At 40.3% G+C, this 17,637-nt stretch overlaps 3 protein-coding genes across 4 annotated transcripts; 1 reads left to right on the top strand and 2 right to left on the bottom strand.

The window, feature by feature from the left end:
* Positions 1-101: 101 nt before the first annotated feature.
* LOC113152245 (vacuolar protein sorting-associated protein 4B-like) lies at positions 102-5,833 on the bottom strand. Its single transcript, XM_026345383.1, has 11 exons — positions 5,648-5,833; positions 4,553-4,664; positions 4,291-4,435; positions 3,744-3,802; positions 3,486-3,605; positions 3,257-3,413; positions 3,030-3,178; positions 2,861-2,942; positions 2,135-2,354; positions 1,074-1,214; positions 102-930 (listed from the first exon to the last, which is right to left on the bottom strand). The coding sequence occupies exons 1-11, from the start codon at positions 5,666-5,668 to the stop codon at positions 829-831; spliced, it is 1,308 nt and encodes a 435-aa protein (XP_026201168.1). The 5' UTR covers positions 5,669-5,833; the 3' UTR covers positions 102-828.
* A 1,622-nt stretch (positions 5,834-7,455) lies between these two features.
* On the bottom strand, positions 7,456-11,142 carry ankrd29 (ankyrin repeat domain 29). Of its 2 annotated transcripts, XM_026345396.2 has the most exons (10): positions 11,002-11,142; positions 10,471-10,581; positions 10,056-10,154; positions 9,639-9,737; positions 9,338-9,436; positions 8,916-9,014; positions 8,655-8,753; positions 8,285-8,380; positions 7,938-8,036; positions 7,456-7,858 (listed from the first exon to the last, which is right to left on the bottom strand). In XM_026345396.2, the coding sequence occupies exons 1-10, from the start codon at positions 11,011-11,013 to the stop codon at positions 7,775-7,777; spliced, it is 897 nt and encodes a 298-aa protein (XP_026201181.1). In that variant the 5' UTR covers positions 11,014-11,142; the 3' UTR covers positions 7,456-7,774. The 2 variants fall into 2 exon arrangements, with proteins under 2 accessions (XP_026201181.1, XP_026201182.1); XM_026345397.2 differs by lacking the exon at positions 11,002-11,142 and having other exon boundaries at positions 10,412-10,570.
* Positions 11,143-12,390: 1,248 nt separating this feature from the next.
* On the top strand, positions 12,391-15,066 carry cts12 (cathepsin 12). Its single transcript, XM_026345692.1, has 8 exons — positions 12,391-12,409; positions 12,844-12,995; positions 13,084-13,203; positions 13,776-13,940; positions 14,041-14,262; positions 14,361-14,529; positions 14,734-14,839; positions 14,943-15,066. The coding sequence occupies exons 1-8, from the start codon at positions 12,391-12,393 to the stop codon at positions 15,040-15,042; spliced, it is 1,053 nt and encodes a 350-aa protein (XP_026201477.1). The 3' UTR covers positions 15,043-15,066.
* The last annotated feature ends 2,571 nt before the right edge of the window (positions 15,067-17,637 follow it).

Here is a 17,637-nt window from a genome sequence, read left to right as displayed (position 1 = left end):
GGCAACAGAGTTAGAAGATAATGACAAGAAATTGTTAGTGTAGAAAATGTGCATTTAATATAGCATTTATGCACATTTAGATCTATGTTTAGAAATGGTTATAAAGCTTTTTTTTTTTTCTTTTTTTTTTACAATATTTTATGCATAATAAACTTAACAAAACAAAGTCCTGCAAACCAGTAACCACAGAAACCCAGGATGGCCTCATCTATGTTCTTTTAAATAACCTCACACCCACACAAGATGTGCACATAATTACACTTTCCCACTTTGTATGTAGTGAAATAACAACCAGTAAATAGTAATTTACATGTTTAAAATAGAAGGAACTTCAAGTATAACGTCCCATTTATAAAAGCCAAGAATGTTAACCAATTCTGTTAAGTGAGATATGTAGTCTTAGAAAAGTTTTGCCCATTGTAGCATCACCATTATCATATTGGTTTGTTTGAGACAAGCAAAGAAAAAGCAACAATATAAGAAATATGAAACCTGGCAAGTGTTTAGATGTAAACATGAGGACTGGTAAATAGTGCTCAAATAGATAAAGTGATTATTTCAGATTGTGGTAACTGATTAATCCTTTTAGCCAGTTCTAAGTAAGAACAGCAAACATTTGCTGCTATAGGAGGAAAATAGTACCATCAGCTTGTTTTCTGTTTTCTTAAGGTAATGTGTGCTTTGGACCCTAGTAACCTTTCATGGACCATTCCCATCATTTTAAAACACTTCATTTGACCAAAAGATTAATCAACTAATCAAAACCATAACCAACAGTGAGGATACATGTTAGGTGCAGTCCTGTTCATGAGCACAGTGTGAGTAGAGTTAGCCCTCTTGGCCAAAATCTTCAGTAAACTTCTTCAGTTTCTCCAGGTCCTGCTCGTTCACTGTGGGCTTAGTGTTTGTCAGTGATCTCAGCATGTCAGCCTGTACGGAGAACATCACAGAGGTCAGAATGTATCCTGATCACTGCAGTGTTTGTTAAAAACTCCCAGGCAATAGAAAGGAAAGCCATAGGTTAAATAACATCCATTTTCCTTCCCTGCTGTATATCTGAAATGTGTTCTTACCATGGACACAACTGGCTCTAAAAGTTTCTCCCCAGGTACATCCATCCACGTCATCTCTACGGCGTTAGGTTCTCCTGGTGAGCATGGAGTCAGCAGATCCTCCACCACAACGTCGGGTTTGTTCCATTGTGACCCCCGGACCTTAATGTACGAGTGAGAGAGAGTGAGTGTGTGTGTGTGTGTGTGTGTGTGTGTGTTTGGACACAGAATAAAGGAAGAAATCATTAGAGATGCAGAAGGATCAGAAAAAGATAAAAAACATCTGATACAATCACAGAAGATAGTTCATTGGTTTTCAGATTGTTGTCTTCCAGATGCACGTGCTACTTTTTATTATTTTCACATAATATCCAGTTTTGCCACATTTGGCTGTCACTCAACAGCCTAATCAGAGCCTCAAAACCTTTCAATCTGCACCAAATATTCATATGAAGGCATTTATTCCTAGGACAGGGTTAAAATGAATAAATGTAAGTCTTTATGATGATGTAACACTCATGTAAAAAACACTCACTTATGTACATAAATATCTTTCTTCATATTGAAGCTTTTGCAAAGATTAATCCCAGTGCTGGGACCCAATAATAACCTTAGGAGGAAAATGATTAAATCTAGATGTAAATAGCTAAAATGACACTTGGTGAGTCAAGCTGAGCAAACTAAAGTCAGGGCCCTGTCAGTCCCAGTCCTAAACTATCAAAGCAGAAGAGTATATGACTTGTTATGACTAATAAATAACAAAACCCCCAAATGATCACTTCCATAACAAAGTGGTATTCATGTTGGCCCACTTTCTCTTGACCATCACCTGAACTGACTTTAACAACTTCTAGGAGAAACGGTGTGCGGCTGATGCAACTGTATGTAAGTGTAAGTAAATAGAGCAAATCTATTCTTGCACTTCAAATATAAAAGTCTTCATGGACTCAGCAATACAGTCTTTATTAAGTGGCTCTAAGAGGAACTGACTGTTTGAGGACAGCTCCCAAAAGATCTTTTCTTTAGATCTGAAATGGGAGCAGTAGAATAATTAATACAAGTTACCGTTACTGTGTTTATACCTTTTTGAAGTGAGTGGCTGACTGGACCTTCCTGACAGGCTGCATGAGGGCGTCTCTGACAATAATACTGATGTCCGCCCCAGAGTAGCCCTCTGTCTTCTTGCCCAAAGTGATGAAGTCTGCATCGGTCAAACTGTTGGGGGTGGAGCCAAGATGCAGTTTGAACATGGAGGAGCGGGCGTGCTCCTCGGGCAGAGGAATGTAGATTCGCTTTTCAAACCTACGATGCAGACAAAACAATTAATGAGCCATTATAAAGCATTTAACCTCCTGACTCCTGTTTGTTTTCCCTTATGGATTTCACGTAGCTACTTTCTCTCTTCAAAGGTATTCATTCAAATTTCAAACAGAAAGAAAGAGAACCAGGAAAGATCCACACCAACACAAATACAGAATAACATCAGTACAGAAGACTCAGTATATATACAGAATATGTGAGATGGATAAAAATAGATGTACGAAAATGGGTCAGTAATTATAGTCCAGGGTGGAATGACAACAGATATTTGACAAGATTCAGATTCAGGGTTGTGCTATGAATAGCATAGCATCTTATGATGACCTCTTTAAGAGATTTAATAAAAGAAAACACACTGATTCAAGTGTCCTTACTTTTATGTCTTTTGTGCCTATTAATGAATATTGGTCAATATTGGCTTGAGAGGTGATAAGGTAGGATCATTTTTATTTACTTAAGTAAAGTTTAAGTAAGAGAAACCTTCTAACCTTCTCCTGATAGCTGAGTCTAAGGTCCATGGGATGTTTGTTGCTCCCAGGACCAGGATTCCCTCGTTATCATTTCCAACACCTGAGAGGAGAACAGAATGTCTTAATAAAGTGCTAGTAGTGCTACTCGGATCAGAGCTCGGACTTTCCAGTTCCTCTTCTTGCTCACCCTGCATCTGGACGAGGAACTCTGTCTTGATTCTGCGCGCCGCTTCGCTCTCGTTCTCGCTCCTGGAGCCACACAGGGAGTCGACCTCGTCTATGAAAATGATTGACGGTTTGTGTTCTCGCGCTAAACTGAACAGGTTCTTCACCAGCCTGGAGAGGGAGAAACAGCAGATGGTCAGTGTCAGCCTCTCATATTCCATATCATCACGGAATGGACTGGGCTCTCACTTTTCACTTTCGCCCAACCACTTGGACACAAGGTCGGAGGAGGAGATGGAAAAGAAGGTGGAGTTGTTGGCTTCTGTGGCCACCGCCTTGGCCAGGTATGACTTCCCTGTTCCTGGAGGACCAAAAAGGAGGATCCCCCGCCAAGGAGTTCGCTTTCCTACACACACAGATACTGTTTTATTAAATACAGTGCACACAGGAGGATTGAAGATGGTTCTCAGTTACAAACCTGTGAACAGATGAGGAAATTTGATGGGCAGGATGACGGCTTCTTTTAAGGCCTCTTTGGCTCCCTCGAGTCCAGCTACATCGTCCCACTTAATGTTTGGCTTTTCCATGACAATGGCGCCTGTAGGTATACTTTATATATCATACTTCATATATAACTTTCTAAAACTTCCTGTAAACCTGCTGAATAACTCTTGTTTTAACACTAATTTTAACCTGTGCTGTTAAATTATTCAATATCTTTGACAGCATCTTTCACCTGAGAGCTGATTTTGGAACTTCTTCTTCTCTGGGTCGTCCCCTTCATCGCTTTCGTTTCTGAAATCAAAAGAAAACAATCCACATTGGTATTTATTAAATAGTTAATACACTTTTTGGGGTACACAGTAATATTTGATTTTACAGATCCCATTGTTTCCTTATACTTTCCTAATTTAAGCTCCTACAAATTAAGATGGTATTCATCTTAAATGGACTACACTGAGGCACACATTTCAACAAATTGAAAATTCAATGTCTCTATTATAAATGAAGATGTATGTAGGATTAAACAATTCCAAGTTACTACGGACAATATGATTGAAGCTGTTCTTACAATTAAATCCATTTGGAACAAAAACACTGCTTATGAACTATTTTATTTTCCCTATCGTCAGTACCAGATTAGATAGGTGTTTACTATTAAATCACAGGACCTGAAAAACAAAGCTTTACTGGATATGTTGTAGCATGTGTCAAAGTTATTTCACAACAGCAGCAAACATAAGGATACCAATTTATCTAGTGACCTTTTAGGTCAGTCTCACCCTTTGTCACCAGACTCTTTGACAGGTTTGGCCGGAGGAGCCTTCTCCTTCTTGCTCAGATATTCCTTCAGCTGCTCGGCTCTGTCCAGGTAGTCGGCACACTTGGCCCTGATGCTCTGTTTGGCTCGATCGCCCTGGGCCTCATCTGCAGCACAGTAAGTAATTTAGATCATTAATACAAGTGAAGTAGAAGAAAACCCCCAAATGTTTTCATTTGTAAATTGTAAAAATAAAACACTGATTGGAGTTTTAAGTTCCTCACACTTGACAACATGTAGGAAGTACTGCACAGCTTGCTGATAACATCTGAGGGCCTCTAGGTAGTTTTTGGCTTTGTCCTCCTCTGCAGCTTTGCTGGCGAGATCTATAGCTTTCTGAGAACAGCAGCCAACAAAAACAATTTAGGATAACACACTTATATAACTCACAGATTAAAAGCTTGTTAAGAAGAAACTAACAGGCGACTTTTGGGTTGCCAGGTTGTAAGAAATCTTTAATCTAAAAATGAAACCTCAATAGTAAGTAAAACTATCAATGAAACAGACACAGTACAACTTTTACCAGAAAGTAGTTTGTTGTGATGAGAGATAATAGAATTTCATTTCATAGCTGCAACCAAAGTATGCTTCATCAGTATCTTCTAAAGGCCTCTTATGAGTTTTTCCACCTGGCAGAAACTAAAGAATCTAATTAAGACTAACAGCAAATTCATGTCATTATTTGTCATTTTTTAAGTTTAGTTTTAGCTTCCACTGTGAAGTAACTGGTACTTTGCAAAGTTATTCTTTGAAAATAGCTTCCCCATCACTGTTGATTTAGTGTTATTTGTCAAATGTTTTAATATAAGGTATATGCATCTATTAGTAAACCAGTAACAACAGCTACAACACATATGTAGCTGGGTAAACAAATAGAATGGAAATGGAATAGAGATAGAAAGTAGTATAACATTATATTCACAAATAATACATATAAAAACATAACCACATAAAATAATATAAAAGTACTCCAAACATATACTCGAGTAGCATACAGCACTTGAGTAAATGTACTTAGTTACTTTCTGTAGTGTAAAAAGGTAAAAACCAATAATGGGTATTTTCACAATCTGGCAACCCAAATGTTAACTTCTAGCTGACACGTCGGTAAATGATTTAATAGCCAATAATAAAGCCATTAATAATTAATTCAAAACCCTAAAAACAACTTTTACTTAATCTTTGAGGTATTAGAATAGACGGGCTTTCGCAGTAAAAAAAAGCGTTTAGTTTATTTACAAAACTATTATAAAAGATTTTCTGATGACACCCAGTCTTATGTAAGAAAGTAGCTACCTTAGGAAAAGTTTGACACTCACCTGTAAATTACCACCAGCCATTAGGTCTTGTGTTGTCGGCCAAACTTTAGTCTGTCGCTTTAATAGATCTACGAAAAAGTTATGTTTTGTTGTTTTTTCTCTCTTATCTGCTTACATTTCTTTAATTTGATACCAACTTCAATCGGAAAACATCCTACAGATTTGTCTCTTCCGCATCAGCTAAAAGTTGACTCACTTCCGCGGTTGTCACGTGACAGTGTTATTGTCTTTACCAGCCGTGTATTTTCATGTATGTATATTTGTCATATTTTATTCTATAGAAAACAAATAGGATCTCTCAACATTACTATAGTGTATAGAAAGACTTTGCGGGGAGAAAAAAAACTGAAAGAAAACATTTTCTGTATCCAGCCACAACACAGGTGAGTTTTAGGCGTGATCCAGGTGGACACGTGAAAACACTGACCTCTAGTGAAAAACTATATCAACTGGTTTCTATAATTAGTCTTATAACTATATCTTATTGTTGTTTTACTACTGTAACTGCATTTTTTGTCTCTGCAAAGCCTATAATTATGCCTAACCTTTCAAAATAAAAGTCCTCATATGTCAAATAAGCATGCACATTGCCACTGCATTAATTACATTTACGTTTACATTTAGTTATATGGCAGATGCTTTCATCCAAAGCGACTTACAAGTGAGGTACAAAGCAAGCAAATATCTAAGCTAAGAAAACGTACTTTAAAGTAAAGTTCTCTGGAAAGATCTGTTTCAGTTTCATAAGGTATAAGTGCAAGATTTTTTCTTTTTAACTGCAGAGAAAGATTTTGAAGAGTTCGGTTTTCAGCAAGTTTTTGAAAGTTGAGCTTGAGTCATCTGAGCGTGCACAGGTGGGTAGGTCGCTGAAACGTTTTGCCTGGGATCCTTTGTAGTGAGGTGAGGGGACCACAGGACGTTGTTTACTTGCAGAGAGCAGTGAGCGAGAGGGCCTGTAGACCAGGATGAGGGAGTTCAGGTTGGCCTGGTGCTGTTGAGTTGACCACTTTGTAGGCAAGGGTCAGGGTTTTGAACCTGATGCAGGCAGCTACAGGAAGCCAGAGCAGAGATCTGAAAAGTTGTGTGATGTGTGTCCCTTTGGCTGATCAGAAATTAGACATGCTGCTGCACTTTAGATCATCTAAAGGGGTTTGATGGTGCATGCTGGTAACTCCGTCAGTAAGAATCTGCAGTACTCCAGATGAGATATGACCAGAGTCTGCACAATGAGTTGTGTTGTATAGTCTGAAAGGTAGGGTCTGATCTTTCTGATGTTGAAAAGACCAAATCTGCATGTCCTCGAGAAACAGCAGATGTGGTCAGTAAAGCTCAGCTGATCATCAATGATCACCCCCAGGTTTCTGGGTGACTTAGTGGGGACAATCAGTGTGTTTCATTGAAGGTCTGGCTGAGAAGACAAGAACTTCTGTCTTGGACAGTGGAAGATGCCTCTCTCTCATCTGAGTAGAGATGTCAGAGAGACAGGCAGAGATGCGACAGTGGAAATGACAGGACAGGTTGTGAGCATAGAAATTATTGGAAAATCCATGAGACTGGATGATGTCACCTAGGGATGTGGTATAGATGGAAAAGAGTAGACGACCAAGAACTGAGCCCTGTGGCAAGCTACTGGAGAGGCAGTCAGATAGAAACCTGCCCCTGCCAAGGTACTACGAATATACCGTCTAGCCAAGTAGGACTTAAGCCAGGCCAGCGCTGTACCTGTAATGCCCAAATCAAACAGTGTAGACAAGAGGATCTAGTGGTTGACTGTGTCAAAGGTTGCAGATAAAACACACAAGTCCAAATTAACAATTTACACTTTATTACTCTAAAAAGGCAAAGAAAAAGTGTGCAAAAAATATAGAACTCTTATAACACCTGGGGTGATTAAAAATAAATAAATGTGCTGTAAAGGAGATCATGCATATGGCAGACAAATACATTTTGGTTGCACATTGTGTGACTTAGTTTATTCAACCTACAACAGCTTTAGTTTAGCTGCAGTCAAAAGCAAGAATTATATACAGTACAGTTTGTGGTTGAGTAGGTTATGACACTGTGTTGTATTTTTCCCTCACATCAGTGTGGTACAGGCAGGCATGAAGGCGGGAAGCTGGGTGGTCATCAACTGTCTCCGTTTAAGATGTTCAAACGTAAAACCTTTAGGATGCGATCATTCTTGGTAAGATGTGAAGGGAGCTCGTTATTCTGCAAAACACATAGGAAAGAAGTTCATAAACTAAAGTTATCGACTTGTGTTTTGGTGTTCTGCATGTTTCTGCCTCACCTTGTTGGGTAGAGAGGGGTCTGCGTTGGCCCCAAGCAGCAGCTGAACAGTTTGCAGATTTCCACCCATGACAGCAGCATGAAGGGCAGTAGAGCCGTTCTGGAAGCAACAAGCGAGCATAGGTATTCATAAAGCTGACATCGTATTTCTGTACTCTTCGCTAACTAAGAAATCTAAAGTAGGTCTTTATCCACTTCTGCAGGGTTAGTATTAAACAACAATTTGACATTTGACGATACTTTTAATCTTTTCACCCAGCTCTTGGCAAGAAAGCAAATACAAATATTTCCGCAAATACATAATCTTTTTTTTTTTAAATAAAGAAGATTTATAGCAGCATCCTCTACCTTGAGGAGGCCAAGTGAAGGTGAAAACTTGAGGAGTTCTTCCACGACATTGTTGTGTCCCTTTAAAGCTGCTTTAAATAAAGCTGTTGATCCATCCTTAAAACATAACATGGGAAACATTACAAATATCCGTCTACAGAGTAGATTGTTTGGTCAATTGCACCTTTAAGGGACAAGAGTGAACTGGAACGTTTGGCACACAATCACTAATTAACACTAGAAATGACAGGATCTTTGTAGCTACAGTGTTTATAAAGGCATTTTCTAGACTGAGCAGCTGGACGGGTTTTAGCACTTTTTTTGGACACTACAGAAAAGAGAAGCACTTTATGGACTTATTAATCTTAATATATCTGAAACAACAATGTACTTGTCTGTCTGCATCCCGATCTGCGCCACGTAAGAGTAGCACCTTCACTACCTCACTATGACCCATCTGAGCTGCCATCCACAGGGGGGCAGTGCCATCCTGTAAAACACATGGATGGAGTGTGGGGGGGGGTAAAACACAGGACAAAAAAACGATGAGGTGAAAAGAGGAATATTAGAATCACTGCAGCCATGAGACGGCGACACTCTGTGCCTGCGTCCTCTAAATCCTTCACAATGTAAAAGAAGGCCGGGGCATTACCTCCCTGGCTTGGTTAACCTTGGCACCAGATGAAAGCAGCTGACGAATCACACTCACATGACCCTCCTGGGCAGCGAGGAACAGGGAAGTGGCACCATCCTGTAATACAGAGAATCTCATACATACAGTAACACTGGTCTGCTTAGCTTGCTGAAAAGCAAGTATATAAATAACAAATGACAATATTACTACTGTTTTTTAAATGGATGTTTGTGCTGTCAGGTTGTTTTCCCCGGCCTAAAGACAGACTAACTAATCCTGCCAAGTGTCTGACTCAGCAGTCTGCAGAAACCTGAGAGTCTAGATTCCAGCTGCAGGGACATTGTGTGCAATTAACCATCAGACAACAAGGTTTAACACAGGGCCACGAGGGAGGACTGACAGTAACTTAACGAGAGGCTGAAGATGCAGAAGTCGCTCACATTCAGCTGGTCGTGAACATTGGCTCCATTCTTCAGCAGGGTGTCCACCACCTTGGAGTGTCCATACTGAGAGGCAGCGGTGAGAGCTGTGCCGCCGTCCTGCCACGAAAACACACAAGAATGTTCCTCAGAGGTTTAAAAAAAAAAAAAGCAGCCCGAGCTTTATGTGGTGTACATCATTTCTGTCACTGCATCTCCACGTGATGAATCACCATCTCAGATGATAGCATGGCAGCACTCCCCATCACACCCAGTGTAACAAAGGCTGTCATTCACTGTCGTTCTCTGCCCCGCAGCATACCTTTGTCTGGAATTCAGTAGAGGCGCCGAATTCAAAGAGGAGCTTCACGACGTCATGGTGTCCCTGCTGAGAGGCAAAGAACAGTGCAGTGGAACCTGTCTGCAAAGATGAGAAAAAAAAATACTGCATAAGCATACTGGTAAAAAATGACTTTTCATGCTTATGTTCATGAAATAAGGGTCAGAATAGAAACTGATCCAATTAAAGCCTCGTTTACAACTTTACTGTTCCTCCCAACATCTTATTTGTTTATTATGGACAAAACACTGAAGTGTAAAAATAATAAGAATTATTATTTGTGGTTTTACATGTGCCGGACTGTTTCTTGGGTGGGTTCAGTGCCTTCCTGGAGCTTCCATTGGACAACCAGACCCCAGATTTGTTTGTGTATGCTAGCTGGTCATTCTCCTATCATACCTCTCTCTGGTAGTTGATGTCCGCTCCTTGCATGATAAGTTCTTTGACACACTCGTAATGGCCACTGTATGACACCACCATCAGCGCTGTTGTTCCATACTGCAAGCAAACATCATTTTCAGTCAACTTAGCAACAAAATCGGTGTAACTCAAATAAAAACTGCTTGGATAGTGGTGATGAAACGGATAGATGTCCCCAGTTTACACATGAAGTGCTCGATCCACATTTCTCATAATTGCAACAAATGCATAACATGGGTGTGAAATTGTGATGGTACAAACACACACACACACACACACACACACACACAAACATGCACCACAGAGGTAAGGCTTGAAGCTCTCTGTCCCCCTACCACAGGTGGATTATGGTTAAAGCGTGCAGCAGAGCATCCAGGACATGCAGCGTCCGTACACTGTCTCTGCAGTCTGCGTCCACGCGCCCACTGTTGAGCAGCAGCTGTAGCAGAGCCAAGTTCCCCTTCCTCGCTGCCCAAAACACAGCATTAGCCAGGGGTGTCTCCTTCTGGAGGGTAAATACACACAACAAACACTGGCCTGAAACCACCATTATGGTCTTATGTACACTGACAGACGTGCTGAAAACAAAGTAGAGCTGAGTGCAAGAACAGAGGTTTATAGGGCGGGAGTGTCTGGGTATGAAAGGACAGGACAGGTGAGCTAGTTGATCAATACCTGCCCTTAACACACACACACACACACACACACACACACACACACACACAAAGCTAGACAGGGTGGTTGCATTAAAGTCAGTAAAGTGCTACTTTATCTCAGCCCAGCGCCGTCTTTAAATACACCAGGTCGTTACCCTGAAAATTAGAAAGTCTACATATTTTGCAGGAACCAGGTGTGATTTCACCTCGAGGCCTTCGTGTAGAGAGACGGATGGATTAAAAAAAAAAAAAAAAAAAAGCAGGTTTACCTTAAAAGACATCGCGCAGACCTCATCGGTGACTCATGCGTCTTCCTGCGCACTCATTCATTAGAGACGCCTGTTTTGCCGCACCGTGTTTGGGTGTTGGCGTCGTTGTCCGCTGGAGGACATAATCACAGCCGCACAGTCAGCTGAGCTCATCCTCTGCAGTCAGGGCTGCACGGCGCTGCGCCACGGCTGGCCGCTGGGGGGCGCTGCTGGACGTCTGCTGGTCCTCTGCGAACGTCAAGCATGTTAATGGACACAGCCCCCCCCCCACCCCCCAACTACCTTTTAAAGGGGAACATTGCACATTTTACTACATTGATTTGACAGCTGTGATTACAAGTTACCTCTCAGATGGAGATTTTACATTGAGACACAGCTTAAATAAAACAATTAGGCTACAATAGATATGTTATTAAGCTTTAAGCCAGGATTACTGGTTCCGATGGAGAAGCTGTGTCAAGCTGGGGTCCCCTGCCACAGGTCAGATGTGTGGCCTGTGAATATCATAGTTGTGATTACAAAAAACACTTCCCTTATAAACATCTTGTGTCACAGCCCCTCACATTTCCCCTAAATCACCTTTAGGAGAGAATTAAGCCACTGGACAAAACCCTGTAACAAATAATCATCAAACAATTTTTCAGAATGGATACTTTTAGTAGATGTATTATTATAAATCACATTGGTGCATTTCAGATGAGTCTTCATACATTAAGGTTCAGGGCTGTTAAACAGAAGTATCTATTCACTGATTATTTGTACAGTGTAACATAATTTACATAATGTAAATAAGGTAGATGTGATTTCCTTATCTACAGGCAGTATTTGAAAGATGATCAACAGATGAATCTGAACTATAAGCATGATGGAAAGTGTAATAAAAGAAAGTCAAGGTGAGCAAAGGGGAAAATCATGCTTCTCATGTCTCCTCTTCAGACGTACTGTGCAGATTATAGTACTTTACTGAGTAGGCTCACTTGTTTTGTGCTTTTATTTAAGCACGCTTTTGAGTGCAAACCTTTCAAGTGTAATGGAGTATTTTTACATTAATGCATTGGTACTTTGACTTAAGTAAGGGAGCTGAGTGCATCGTCCACAGCTGGTTTTGGAAAGTTAGATGTCAGGTGTTATGGTCAATTATAAACTGGTATTTGAAGGATTTGCAATATTGCAGTTTTAGCTCTCTCTAAATGATAATGAGGTATTACTGAGGAGGAGCAGGGAAAGCATCTTGTTTTTGTTGACTAATGTTCTTCACAGGTGCTGCCACAAGCGTTGATTTAGGGATTCAGTAAAAGTATAGGGGAAACATGTACTTGCTGCGACGCTATATAAGAAGGATTGACAGTGAGTCTGTAGCAGGTCACTGTCCAGAGTAGCTCTGAAAACATGGAAACAAAACATGCAGGTAAGCTGTTCAGGCTTTTTTTTATTTTAAATTTTAAATGGAAAACAATTCAAACCTGAAAAGGCATCTTAAAATGCATATTGGTTATTATTGGGTTTTATTAAATGTTATGAGACATGACAGTAGATGCTGATGTGTTTCATATAGAAGAGGCTCTCTTTATTAAGTTAACACTGTTATTGTGGCTGCAGCTTTAGGTTGAATAACCTTTGCTAAATGAAAGCAATTTAAGGCTCTTTGCATTGTTCATGATATCTATTAACTATCACTGGTTTTACATTTCATGGCATTTTAGTGATCATGTAATCTAAATGCACTTTCAGCTCACAGGGTCATATTGGCAGGATTTTAGCTCCAAAGTTTTTACCTTTAGAGCAAAGAACTTGGCTCAGAGTGTCCTACCTTGTATAATTCCATAATTGTTATGCTTGTAGTTGCAGTCCAGCAGGTTAGCTTCCTGCTGAGAGCAGCTCTGCTCTCTGTCCTGTTGTGTGGACCTTGCCAGGTGATGTCGGACTCAGATGAGATGGTCCTGACTGAGTGGGAGATCTGGAAGAGCAGCTATGGTGTAATCTACGATGAACTGGTGAGACTGGCTCCTCATCTTCAAATACAACCACCAACAGTGCTCGGTTTCAATTTTCCGTTTTGGTGTGTTTGGTGTTGTCACGCAGGACGACAAACAAAGGAAGGCCATCTGGGAGGACAACAAGCGAATCATTGAAGACAACAATCAAAGGTTTTTCATGGGGATGAGGCCATTTTCCATGGCTATGAATAAATATGGAGACTTGGTGAGGATGAGATTTTCTTAATCTGCTCACAATCACAATCATGTTTTTAAGGGTATTTAATGGTAAATATTAAGGCTTGGTGACGTTGAAAGAATATGTTTCTAAAGCTTACTGATCAAATATAAAAATCCTAACATAGTACAATTGTCAATGACAACAACAACAACAACAACAACAACAACAACAACAACAACAACAACAACAACAACAAACAAACAAACAAACAAACAAACAAACAAACAAACAAAACACATTTAATATGTTTTTCTGTTTCTCCCTGTTTAATGTCTTCAGCATTAAACAAGCATACATTTCAAATGTACCTAATGATCTTTAGAGGTGGATTAGATGTTTTCAGCCTTTAAGCTAAGCTAAGCTAACCAGCAGTTGGCTGCAGCTTTGTGCAATATTTAATGTACAGTAGTTGATTTCAATCTTCTCACCAACAAGACAGCATATTGCTTAAAATATCAAATCGCTGCTTGATGTTTTCTTTGCATGGTAAATGAAGATAACTGAATTGCCAAACTACAGCTACCAGCATGAGTTATTGTTATATTTTCTTTGTGTAGACAAGACAAGAATACCAGCTTTTACAAGGTTCCAGGATCAACGCCCAGTTTGTGAAGAGAGGGAAGACTGTATCTGCCAAAAGGCTGCGTGTCAATGCTGCAAAGGTAGACGCATCGGTTGTCGACTACAGGCAGATGGGTTATGTCACTGAGGTGAAAGATCAGGTAAGCCATTCCTAACTTCACTTGAGTCTATTAGTTGAGTCGATTATACCTGAAGTGTGCACACTTACTAAAACTAAAATGTTTTCCATGTGCTTCACAGGGTTTCTGTGGCTCATGTTGGGCTTTCAGCACCACGGGAGCTATTGAGGGACAAATATTCAAGAACACAGGTGAACTCATTTCGCTGAGTGAGCAAAACCTGGTGGACTGCTCCAGATCATACGGTACTTTTGGCTGCAGTGGTGCCTGGATGGCCAATGCCTATGACTACGTGATCAACAACGGGCTGCAGTCGTCATCCAGCTACCCTTACACCTCAGTGGTGAGGCTGCTGGCTCTGCCTTCATCAGAACAGTTGAAACAGTCCAATAATTTTTCCCCAGGCTGGCGTTAAAGTTAAATTTGTATATCTCCCAACAGGATACCCAGCCATGTTACTACGACAACAGACTTGCAGTTGCTCATATCAAAGACTACAGGTTCATACCCAAAGGAGATGAGCAGGCTCTGGCTGATGCCGTGGCAACTATTGGTCCAATCACTGTAGGCATTGATGCAAATCATGCAAGCTTCATGTTCTACAGTTCAGGTTAGTGGCCTTTTAATGATGTTTCTAAAATCTATGGTTATTCAATATATTTAACTACATCTATGTGAAAGATATCATTCAGAATGAGAAAACCCCTGATAATTATTAACTTGAAAGGTGATAATATGTGAAAGTTGTGTTTTTACGTTGTTACCCTAATGGTAAAATAAAGGCAGTTCATGCAAGTTTCAAATTTCTTCACAGGAATATATGAGGAGTCCAACTGTAACCCCAACAATCTGAGTCATGCAGTGCTGCTGGTTGGTTACGGCTCTGAAGGAGGACAAGACTACTGGATCATCAAAAACAGGTCAGTTCAGCCCTCAACAATTCATCACAAACCCTCCATTGATAGTTGCATGTTATTGGTTTCTTGTTTATGATCATTTGAATTCCTGCTTCTTCGTTTACAGTTGGGGCTCCAGCTGGGGTGAAGGCGGCTACATGAGAATGGTCCGGGATGGCAGCAACACTTGCGGTATTGCAAGCTACGCCTTGTACCCTACTCTGTGATTGTGAGGAGCGGTTTCAGAGGCGAGTGTTAATGCTGTTCCTCCGGCCTGTCAGTGGAGCTCCAGAAAACAACATCAGTCATTGCTTAGACAGCTAGGATCATATAAAGATCTCCTTGTACCCATATTTTCTAAACCTTCTGCTGAACTTTCTGACTGTAGACGATGATTTGAAGTCACCAAATATGACAAAAAGAATTTAAAAAAATGAAAAAGCAAAGCTACAGTATGTCTCATTTGACAGAAATATTTAATAAATAAAAAGTTGAATTAGCAAGTATTAAAATACCCATTTTGCTACTGTCACTTGTTGCTCCAGTGTGACAAACAGTTTTATGGTGGTTAACCTTTTTGTAATGGAAGCAAACTTGCAGTAGTGGATAATGGACACTACTTGTTGAGCCTGACAGAAAGTCAGGGAGTCCAAACGGGAGGAAGGTCGATCTGTTGCACCGTCTGGTCTTCTTAAACCTCCTCCATCAGTATAAGAGCCATGGTTTGCATACAATTATGAGGCAAGCTGCATAAAACCTGTATAGACAGTAAACACTGCCTAGTGTGACTTCCTATTCAACCTTGTCTCCTAAAAATTACATTCTTATGAAACGTAACTGCAATGCAAGATGTTTTTTATAGTGAACGTTTGTAGTGTTTGCTTTAACTTATGAGGATGTGTATGTCAAGCACATTGATGTGGAACATGTCAGTAAATGTTAACATTTTTAACATTGGTAGCAATTGCATTCTACAGTCTACAACTATAAAAATATAATTATGTTTGCAGTTTAGTTGCATGGGAGCCACATTTTTTGGCGACAGGGTGTGCCAAGAAGTTCACCAAGCTTCTAGAAGAAAATATTTCACAAGGGCATGTTAATGTAAACTAAATTTTGCTGTGCCACTTTCTGCTGTTTCTGTCATTTGTAGCCACAGTATTTTATTTGAAGCAGATCAGGGAGTCCTTCTTGTGATATGTCACCACCACTCTTAGTGTAAACTGAATGATTCACTGAGCAATGTTGGCCACTGATTGTTTTTAATGTTGTTTCTTCAGACTGCAAAACTTTGGTATTTTTCTTATAGTAACACTTGTTGGTAGAAATGAACACGAAGCCTGATGTCCTCGGTGTTCCAGAATAAAACGGTGCTTTGTGTTTTTAGTGCACATAAATCTTTTACCTCCCTCTGTTTTTTGTTTTTTCATTTTGACATTTTTTGGCTTTTACTGTATTAATTAACGATATTCCATCAGCTGACCAGTTGATAATAAAGTCATTTAATACAGGCATTTTCTGTGTCTGTGTGCATATTTGTCATTTCACACACACACACACACACACACACACACACACACACACACACACACACACACACACACACACACACACACAAAACACACGTCTTCTGAAAGACTTTGATATATGCAAGTAAAACCACACCTCACAGAACTTTGAACCCACATGTCCACTGATCTCAGTCACACTCACTGTTTCTTACAGCTCCAGCTTTTCTTCATGCAAAGCTGCGCTGGGGCTTAACGTACCTGGAGAAGAGACTTTTTTCACTGGCAGGCTTATTGAAAAGCTTATAATGCAGTGGAATATACCTTTGGTTTGCAGTGTTGTGTGGTTGTTTTTGCTGTGCTTTGCCAAAGTCTGTGCCTCTGTTGCAAAACATCCAGAGTATTGGCATGACAGACACAATCAGACCCAGCTTAAGACGCGCAGCACAAAAAAGATCTGCGATCCCTCCTTCGGCAACCAAACAGCAGGTTCCATCACTCAGGTAACGTCTGTCTTTGTTGGATATTGTGTGGCACGCATGTTTATTTAATGCAATTTAGTTATTTAGTATTGAACTTGAAATCATTCTGACCCTTTCATTTTAGTCTTATTAGTGAATTAGTTTGAACTTTTGATGGATGAACACCACTATCAGTCATACAGTATATTTCACTGGGTCTCAAAAATAATTAAAAAGAAAACATGCTGAGTAATTCCATCAGAGCACATAATGTGGATTTTCAAAACACACTCACTTCAATGTGTTTATCACCACGTGCTGCTCTCTGTCTCCACGTCACACCCCTACTTACAACCCAGGCTAGTGAAGGCATATCTCCCCTGTAACATATCTGTGTGTACAACAAATTAAATTAGCATTTCTTGCAGTTAATCATTTTACTGTGCCATTACGTTGTGATAACACGCTTCTCCTAACCAGGTCAGTGTTTGCATGTGCTGATTGTGCCATAGTCCACAGCTCAGCTCTCTGTTTCCACACAGAAGTGTGGCTCTGGTTTTTATAGAGAGCAGACTGGACCACACAGGGGTCAGTGTGTGCCGTGTAGCTGCAACAAACTCTCTAATGAGTGTGATGAACATACAGGGAACTGCGTGGTGGGTGCACACACACACACACACACACACACACACACACACACACACACACACACACACACACACACACACACGTTGGTTTGTTAATTTACACATAAAGATTGTGGCCTTCACGGCCACATTACCAAGCAGACAAAATATGATTATCATTTTCTGTTTGATGTAAACGACCCCCAGAACTGTCAGTTCAACACAAC

The sequence above is a fragment of the Anabas testudineus genome, chromosome 4 (assembly GCF_900324465.2).
Source record: "Anabas testudineus chromosome 4, fAnaTes1.2, whole genome shotgun sequence".
NCBI lineage: Eukaryota > Metazoa > Chordata > Actinopteri > Anabantiformes > Anabantidae > Anabas > Anabas testudineus.
This window is presented reverse-complemented; position numbering and strand designations above follow the sequence as displayed.